The following is a 10,052-nucleotide window of genomic DNA, read 5'->3' on the forward strand; positions in this document are numbered from 1 at the left end:
ATCATTACACACTGATTTACAGTCTGCTTACATTTCTTTGTTTAGTCCATAATGATAGTGAGAAATAAGTTACATACCTCCCTGAAGTAAGATATAATACTGTTTGTTCATTCATTCAATTAGTTTCTCACTCACTCAACAAATACTTGAATAGTCACTGAGTGCCAGACACTGTGTTAAATATAAAAAGGAAGGATACAAAGATAAGCAAGATAGATTGGTCTCTGTCCTCATGAAACTTACATTCCAGTTTATGGCAAAAACATTTTCAGCTAAGATAGCAAAAACAAGGTCAGTTTTGCCTCATTGAAGACAATAAATTCTGTGAGTCAAAAAATAGATTATTTTCAAAATTTAAAAGGGACTTTTGTAATTGAGTATCTGACAGAAATAATCGCCAATTGGTAATGTAATTAAATAGGAATTTTTTGTTTGTTTGTTTTTAATTTTTACATTATCTCATTCCCAAGTCCACTGTTAACCAGTTTGGTGTGCATTCTTTCAGATCTTTGCTTTGTGCATTTTTGTACTTACTATTTTCATATACATGATAATCACATTATACTCACTGTTTTACAACTTGTTTGCCTCACTTAACAGTCATAGAGGTCATATGATAGAGAAGTTTTTCTATGACTGTACATACAGATCCTACTTTTTACTATTTGCAAACCATAGGTGAACAAAGTTTATTCACTCTTCCCAAGAATAAATATGAGTTGTTTTCAATTCGTTACCATTACCAACAAGCTACAAGAACAACCTTATACACACCTTATAAATATCTATGAGGATTCTCTTGATAGTGTTTTTCAAACTTATCCGTAAGTTATAAATCAATTACGTAGTGATCAGAACTTTATCTAATAAACTAACACAGAATAAGTGAACTGACTCTAATATTTCTTATTATAGTAACTTCTAATAGTTTCAAATAAGAGGAACCCAAAGAGATCCATACTAAGACACAATATAATTAAAATGGTAAAAGTCAGTATAGTATCTTAAAAGTAGCACAAGAAAAACAGGTTGTATATATACAAAAGAAACCCCCTAGCGCTACCAGTAGATTTTTAAACAGGAATGTTAGAAGTATTAGCATGTTGCAGAAAGCAGCATGGCCAAACCCTGAAAAGAAAAAACTTTAGCCATGAATTCTTAACTAGCAAAGATGCCATTCAGAATTGAAGAAGACATTAACAGTTTCCTGGATATACAAATACTACAGGAATTTGTCACTAAACTGAAATGGCACTAATAACAAGAGAACATACCAAAAAAAGTCACTAGAAAAAGTAAATGTATAGTGAAAGCAGTGATCAGCCACTTATAAAGCAAACATGAAGACTAAAAGATAAAAGTAGTAAATTTAACTAAATGTATAATAATTAACAAAGGTTATATATAACTTATGTGATATAAGACAAAGATATAAGATGAGATCAAAAATGTAAAGTTTGGGAACATATTCAAATTTAAGTAGCTACCAGTTGAAAAGAGAATGTTATACATATAAGATGTGATATCTGAAATTCACGGTAAACACAAAGCAAAAACTTACAGAAAATACACAGAACAAAATGAAAAGGGAATCTAAATAACCAATGAACAAATTCACCAAACCTCACAGGAAGACAGAAAGAGGAAAGGAATGGAGAACCATAAAAACAGCCAGAAAACAATTAACAAAATGGCAATAAATACATACCTATTAGTAATAGCTTAAAGACTTACTGTCTAAATTATCTAATCAAAAGACACAGAATGTCTGAATATATCACTAAAGTGCCCTCCATAAATGGATGAATAAAAATGTGGTAGAGGTACACAATGGAATGCTAGTGAGGTAACCAAAAAAGAGGAAATCTTGTCATCTTCAACAATATGAACTCTGGGATTATACTAAATGAAGTGAGAGGGAGAAAGACAAATCCCATGTGACTGTTGAAGAGAAAGAAACAAAGCAAATGAACAAACACAAACTCTTAGATAATGACAAAAGAATGGTGATTACCAGAGAGGAGGTGGGTACAGTTTAGTAAGCTGGGGTCACTGGTATAAGAAAGGCTAGAAACTATAGTTTTAGTGGTGGATTTTAGAGTAGTTTACTTATAAGTCAAAGTACAAAGATATACCTGAAACTTAAACATATGCAGCTATCAATCAATGTTACTTCAAATAAAAACCAATTCCTCCTAGCCATTAGTCAAAAAAGAATCATGGTAATAATTTAATCATTCACGTTTTATCATCTAACATACATTTTTTAAAAAGATTTATTTTTATGTATGCATACAAGAGCTAGGGTGTAGGCCAGAAGTGTGTGTATGGTGGGGGGAGGGTGTGTGAGAAGGTGAGAAGATTCACCAGCAGCAGAGTGGAGAACAGAACAAGCAGATTTACTGAAACACACTGCTGAGGGGAGCAGTGGCCAAGACAGGAGAGGTCTGCTGTGCCATGTGGGTCAGCTGCCTGGCCAGGCACTGAACTCATGCCACAGTAATGGGCAATAGCTTGACACTGCTGAGACTTCAACCTCTACACCAGTGAGACCCCTGACACACATTTAACATGTGTTTATCTAGTGGGTTTTAAAACTGTCTTTATTGACTAGTTTTTTTTTAAATCATGCTATATCTGATAACTATTATTATCTATAGTTTTGAATGTAGTATTTTAAAACATCTAGAAATTTTGCCACTCTTAAGAACAAAAGAAAGTGGGCTCTCCCTGGTGACACAGCAAGTTAAAGCACAGCACTAAGAAGCTTAAGCCACTTCTGCATGAGTTCGATCTCGCCTGCCCCGGAGGTGATCCACATGGCACGGCAGACTTCTCCTGCCCGCCCACTGCTCCCCTCAGCAGTGTACTTCATCATCTCCCTGTTCTGCTCCCCACTCTGTCTCTGGCGAATCCTCTCACCCTCCGCACCTCTGGCCTGTACCCCAGTTCTGTATGAATAAATAAATCTTAAAAAAGAAAAAAAAGTTTTTATCTTTTTAAAAACAGAGTATTAAAGTTTAGAATGGAGATTTACCATGATTGAAGCAAAAATATAAATTTCTAGTCATATTACAGATCTCACAAATACATCACTTGCAGGAGAAAAGGTTACCTAATGTTTTCCTTTATCTCTTACTTGAAAATAATCTCTACACTGAAAAAAAATGCAGCATACATAAAAATGCAATTTCTAAATAAGGCTGGCTTAAGGTCAAAACTGATTTTTCAGTAAAAGCAAGAGAAAATTGTAACATACCTAGCCAGAGGGGAGCAAAACGCTGTAGCTGGTGTGGGAAAGTCCATGGTCCTTGTCTCAAGAACTGGTTTTCCTGGAATAAACTTTAAGCTGTTGGGATTTGGAGTATCTTGTGTTTGAATAAACATGTATCTTGCTAAAAAAAGAAAAAAAGAAGAATGTCTACTAGAAAAAAATAGTAACTAACAAACCTATGGAATATGAAAAGCTCATTTGCAGAGAGTCAAAAGAAAAAAAATAGGGTATTATACTCTAAGCTAACAGTAACGATTTCTAAAGGCAATAAAAAGTTTAAAATAAAACATAAGTTTCTAAAAAAGGAAAAAGTATCAATATATTATATATATTATAACTGCATTGAATTCTGTATTAATACTGATTATTGATACAGTTTTATTACTCAATATATTCTAGCAATAACCTACAATTAATGAGTAAGACATGTAATCACTCAGGAGTTTTATATGTATTCCATTTAGTGACTTGTTTCAAGTGGCTATCATAATAATAAATTATTATCACGGTGATATTAATACAGTAATATACTATATTCTCCCCTTTCCAAAGTGCCACCTCTCTCTTAAAGACAAAGTTAGTAATATACAATAACAACTAGTCTTTATTATATGCTTATTACATGCCACGGTTGAGTACTTTAAATGTATTCAAGCTTTTAACAGCCCTCAGAAGTATTATTATTTCCATTTTACAAATGACTTGGAAATAATTAAACATGTCCTGATTTCTTATGAAAATTAACTTTCTGACCAAAAAAAATAAATCCTCATTCCAGAGCAACATACTGAATTCAGTTGACGGTGTATATAAAGTAACTAAAATGTGTTCAGTGCAGCAGATCTGGAATAACATCCTCTTATTATGTTGACATATCAAAGATATGTACAACAGGTTCACTGGCTTGTCAAGTGTCCTGGTGTGAGTAGCATTGTGTGTGTAAATGCACCCTGAGATGGAGAGTTGTCCTGTCCAAGGTTGGTTCACATCTTTAGCCCTGAGCTACCACAATGTGCTCTGGAAACCCTCAACCCTGAATCACAGTAAGCAGGCTGAAAAATGAATGGGTGAATACAAATCATTGTTTAATATTAAAAGTATCTGATTACATGTTTAGAGCCAGCTAATGTCACAGGAACTTTATTCTTGTTTATAGCCATTAGTCTGTTGTACAGTTATTTTTGTTAACATTTCACTTAATGTTGCAGTCTTCAAGAACTTATTGACAATATTAAATGAGGACTTACTATAATTATTATGCTTGACATGATGATGAGTGCTTTATAAGAAATACATAGTTTAATCCTTACATTCTCCCAAGAAGACATTTTTTAACACCATCTTACAAATGAGAAAACTAAAACTCAAAGTCACTCAACAAGTTATAGAGGTAGTATTCAAGCTTATTTTTCCAGAGCTGATTTGTTTCATCATAGTGCACACTACAACTCCATATATAAGTATCAAGCATAAAAGGTAAAGATATTTAATATATGTCTTCCTATCTTGTAATAATATTCATGCCACTATGTCAGAAAGACAATATCAAAAAGCAACAGCTTGACAATATCAAAAAGCAACAGTTTCATTTTAGATTATAAAGAAATAAAATGTGACAAAACATATGGTTGGTATAGAAGTGCTTTTCTTAACCATTACAGAGAAAAGTCTAATTTGACAGCTAAGACTTGTTTTTGCACCTTGCCATGCAGTTCTAGCTAACTGATGTTGAGTCATTTCCATGGTGAAGTAGAAATCTAAACTTAACTTCCATACGTTTATTTGGATCACTGTTCTATAAAGATGTCAGCTGTTGCCTCTGTGACCAGGCAAATTCTAAAAATAAATAACCTCATTGCTTAAGTACTTGATTTAAAATACTTATACTTCCAAACAATAAATTCCTCTGAAAATCTGTTTTGGGGAATTATTTTCAGATGAAAGTTACTAACATTTTCCCTTGAAAGTGTCATAAGGGTGACAACAGAATAGACTAATCTAAAATAATTTTCCTGTTAGGTTTGATACCAATTGGTAATACGTAAATAGTGGCCATAAGCTCCACCTAAAATACAGATTTATTGTGCTTAAAGTCAATATAAAATGTTAAAATTAGAGGATCTTCAATTTGAAAAGTCATGAAAATATAATTCAATCCTACAAAAATTTAAAGTACAAACTGGTTTACCTGCTTAATTATTCAATATTTATGCCTAACTAATTGTGTGATTCAAGGAGACCGGTAAGGGAAGACTCTTATTGCCCCCAGACCTACAGAAGTTAGGTCTTTATCCTGATTCACTCCAACCATTAGCTAGAGTGAGCCTCCCTGCAGAGCATGGCTATAAAGGTAGAGATAGACCTAGAGCTAAGAAGAATTGGATCCAAAAGCACTTACACACAATCATTTATATACAGTCACACACAAATACACCCTCCTCCCACAGTTTCCTAACAACATGAGTGTCATCAATATTACATTAATTTTCAAATCCTATCTTCATCCTGTTTCCAATATTAAGTAAATGAAAGTGTGTAACATTAACAAGATTTTCAACAAAGCCATAGCAGTAAATTTTTACTTAAAAAAGAAAAAAAAATCAAAGTATTAGGTTCTAGGTGTGGATAAAAGATAGAGATTTTATTTCTTTTTTTTCTTTCTTAAATATTTATTTATTTATGCAGGCCAAAGGTGCAGGGGCAGTGAGAGGATCCACCCGTAACAGACTGGGGAGCAGAACAGGTAGACGGATGCAGTACAATGCTGAGGGGAGCAGTGGGTGGGTCAGGAGTGGTCTGCCACACCATATGGATGACACCCAGGGCTGGAGATCAAACTTGCACTGAAGCAGCTGCGACTAGCTTGCGGGGCTGTCTCCTAACCTGCTGCGCCACCAGGAAGGGCCCAAGATTTGATTTTAAGGGATATTCAACGCATGATTCTTTGACACAGGAACCCAACTGTAACTTCTTTTTGTATTTTTATTTCAGAAACGCTACAAGACTCTGAGATTTCATAGGTCTACTAGACACTGTTTAGGGATTCTGGAAACTTAACACCAGCATTATGTCTAAGCAAATAATTACAGTAAAGTGTAATGTTATGATAGGGAAAAAATGCTACCTTCTTTCATAGGCATCTGAATAGACATTTTACAAATTCCCATCTTTTATATCCACAAAATTTTATCCAATCAGTTTCACTAACTTCTGAAATTTAATTTGCTTCTAAAGAAGTGAAATTTTACCTGTGTAACGTAAGGTTTCAGGTAGTGGGAAAAGTGGTCTTTGTAAAATCTGGTACAAAGGCTGTTTCTTAATGGTGTATGGATTCATCATATGACCGAATCTACAATTAAAAACAAATAAAACATATCCTAAGAGATATTTTAAGTTCATTTTTACTTCTCATATGTATAATTACATTTTCCATACACAACAGTGTTTCCTCTTTTATATTTTAAATCTACAGACAAGTTAAAACCTAATTTAGTACAAGTATAAATTTATAGCCTTGATAACTTATTCTTATCCAGTATAAGAAACAAATGTATCTATGCTAGTGATTTACAACCTGGAGTCCCAGCCTCTTAAATGTGCATCAAGAAAACAGAACTACAAAACTTTTTCCCTATTAAAAAAAAAAAGTTTTGAGTAGGTAATAGAGTTCCATGGCTCAAAATTCAAAGGGAACAAAAATAGTGAACAGTCTCTACCACCAAATACACTCCTGGAAAGAGATAACCTATACCACTTATTTTGAAAGCTATTTCGATATTTCAAAAGTCTAACAGAAAGTGTACTATTCTCCAAAATGCTAAAGAAGCTAACAATCTATGCTTTTTGACTGAAAACATATAAACCTATTCCTATTAACGTAGGTCATTTCACTCTGGTAGATAAATGGCAAAGTAAAAACAAGTATTACTGGCAAAGGAATTAAAATACTTCAGTAGTGAAAAATTTTAGAAATCGATGTAAATTACCGTAAAGTTTACATTACTACTATTACTTATATATTTTCACTCACAAGAGTAACTGAATTTTAAGAATATATATGATCATTTAAAAAAACATTTCCCTGATTTTCACTTGCAAACATACTGTATGTAGGGACTGTCTTCATTTCTGCAGCAGATGATTCCAGTTCCACAGCTCTAAAAGTTAATATTCACAGCTACCTCATAAAGAGTGGGGCTTAAAACAGTGCAAGGTCATGTAATAATAGTAATGTTCAATAAAAGTTAACGATCACTGTGATAGGTGACCCTTAATTATTTATTGAAGTTCCAGGCCTGAGATGAAAACATTTTTATATAGCTCACTGCCTAAATTTTGAATATCGTGGGATATGGAAATAACACGGAAAGACTAGTACTCTTTCCCCTACTCTCCAGGAAAAAGGCAGGAGGTGCATAAAACCAAATCACATTCTAAGAGCTCTGTATTTCAAGTGAAAAAATAAAATAGTAAAGGTGAGTTAAAGTATTCAACGAAGACAGCTATCCAAACGTGAGAGGAAGACAGAAGGCACTTAACTAAATTCCTTCAGCAATCTTTTTTAGGAAATGCATTAAACTCCAGCAGCATCATTAATAGTAAAACTTCTAACACTCACGCTGTTAAACTCCTTAATCCCCTTTCTCCTTGTGTTCCAGAAGAGAAATCAGGGTTCAACATCTATCTAGCCTCCTCAATGCCTTTCGCCTAACCAAAGCTGAGCAAGGAATGTCACTGGGAGGCCAAACTCAAAAGTCAGGGGCAGAGAAGAGTAAAAACAAGAAAACAGTGGGCTTAGGTGATGGGGAGGAAATCTAGGCATCTGAAGCTCATTAGAGTTCCATCGCTTAGAAGCTGGGTGACCTCAGTCACATCCCCTTTCTGGGCCTCACTGAGATGAGGTACTCGCTTCCATTCTGTATGACATTTTGATTTTGTGTTTAAAAGACAGAGGGAATGCACGTGGTGCAAGGGCTGGAGGGGCTAGAAGCTATGAAAACATCTCTTTATTTCGGTCTTTACAGCCGGTATCTACGAGCCCCCCTATGGTAAGAACTCTGTCAGGCAAAGGGTCCCACAGCCTGGCACAGGAGTCGGCCAGCACGCGGGGCGGAGAGCTGCCTCACGGATAAGCGCCCACCTAAAAGGAGAAACCCCGGAGGGCGGCGGGGCTTGGCCAGACCACTACTGCCCATCCCACGGGCGGGCGGGTCGGTAGGCTGCGAGTGCTCCGCTGGCTAAGCCCAGCAGCAACCAATATGGAGCTCCAGGGCTCGTCACCTACCGCCTGCGAAGGCCCGCGGCAGCGGCCGCAGCTCCCCAGCCCCGCCGGGCTGCCGCCGCCATCTTAGTCCGAGGGCGCAGAGGACATAGCCAACCCCTACGCCAAGCCTGCGAGGCCCCGCGCAGGCGCAGACCGGCCCACCGAGGCCTTGGCTCTGAGGAGCGCGCACCCTACTGGCCACGGGAGGCACCGCAGCGGAAGAGTGGGGTTGTTTACGGTCCTACCTTGCGTCTGCCTAAATCTGGACACAGTAAAGAGAACGGTTTTCCGTAAGGCACGCGCGACTCCGCACGCATGCGCGGAGTCTTCGCTTGCTTTTCCTACTTACTAGGTGCTGTTCCCGCAACGGCTAAGTTTGTTACTGGGATGCTGGTCCCCATCCCTGCACTTGCGCCATTACCATCTGTAGGTTGCTGCTCACCTTCCAGGCTCTCTGTAGGGTGTTTCCCTTCCTCCAAAGAGTTGAACCAGTGTGATTTACTGGCCTGGCAGATTCTGTCATCTTGTCACCAACCCGCACGGAAGACGGCACTTAGTGCGTTTCTGCCCTTCAATGTATAAAGATGAGTGTTGACCAATTTCCAGAGCAAAGTACAAAAAGTCCCTCAACACACTTTCGGAACCTTCTTCGGGTATTCGGCTTTCTCTCAGACAGTGGTTCCCAAAGTGTGGATTGGGGGCTGCAATGGCGTAGAATGCAAATATGGATGTTAGCGCCAGTTGCAGAAATAGATCACTACCTCCTACTCCTGCATTACCTCCTCCTACTCCTGCCAATTACTCTCTGGCCTCACTGGACTGTGAGCTCCATACATGTTTACCTTCTTGAATTTATTCCCAGTGTCTGACATTTAAAGGATGCTTAAAATATACTTGCTGAAGTGAAACCTCCAAGGAATCATTTGCCTTCTAACATATATAACTTATTTTATTCTTATGTCATCAGTTTTTCCCTTCTAAATGTACAGCTCATCAAGTTAGGGATCTTTGTCTACACTGGTAACTGATGTGTCTCACATGCCTAACAGTTCCTAGCATATAATTGATACTCAAGGTCGGACACCCTTTGCTCCCCGATCAGGGATTATTGAGGGGCAGGACAGGGCCTTAAGGTGGGAGCGGAGACATAGAGCGTTTCCTAAAAAAGGGAAAAAAGGAGAAAAAGGGGAAAGGGGATGGAGGAAGACACGGGAATCAGAGTTGGGTGCAAGTCTTCCTGTTCTGCCTTTAGCAGAAGTTTATTTTATGCATTAGGAGCAAGCAGTGGGATGACATCAGCACATGAACTGGGCTGAGAGATTACAATCATCTTTTTTTTCTAAGAACAGTTTAGGGTCGTGTTATCCTTCAGCTATGATTATAACATTTATTATTCTTAAAATCAATCTATTAGGCCCTCCCTGGTGGCGCAGCGGGTTAAAGCACTGCACTGAGAAGCTAAAGCCACTTCCACATGAGTTCGATTCCCGCCTGCCCAGGAGGTGACCACATGGC

At 37.3% G+C, this 10,052-nt stretch overlaps 1 protein-coding gene across 3 annotated transcripts in view; it reads right to left on the reverse strand.

Annotated features, from left to right (window-relative positions):
* The window catches only part of NFU1 (NFU1 iron-sulfur cluster scaffold), a 28,465-nt gene extending 19,793 nt beyond the window's left edge, over positions 1 to 8,672 (reverse strand). Inside the window, exons 1-3 of one of the 3 annotated variants that reach the window (XM_004691479.2) lie at positions 8,559 to 8,672; positions 6,523 to 6,623; positions 3,260 to 3,395 (exon numbers count right to left, since the gene is read on the reverse strand). In XM_004691479.2, coding sequence (XP_004691536.1) covers positions 3,260 to 3,395; positions 6,523 to 6,623; positions 8,559 to 8,620 — 299 coding nt within the window. In that variant the 5' untranslated portion in view covers positions 8,621 to 8,672. Of the gene's footprint in view, positions 1 to 3,259; positions 3,396 to 6,522; positions 6,624 to 7,892; positions 8,068 to 8,558 lie in introns of those variants that run through there. The other 2 variants (XM_012731447.1, XM_012731448.1) reach the window with 2 other exon arrangements.
* Positions 8,673 to 10,052: the final 1,380 nt, after the last annotated feature.

The sequence above is a fragment of the Condylura cristata genome, unplaced genomic scaffold, assembly GCF_000260355.1.
Source record: "Condylura cristata isolate star-nosed mole 26May11 unplaced genomic scaffold, ConCri1.0 scaffold00031, whole genome shotgun sequence".
In the NCBI taxonomy this organism is placed as follows: domain Eukaryota; kingdom Metazoa; phylum Chordata; class Mammalia; order Eulipotyphla; family Talpidae; genus Condylura; species Condylura cristata.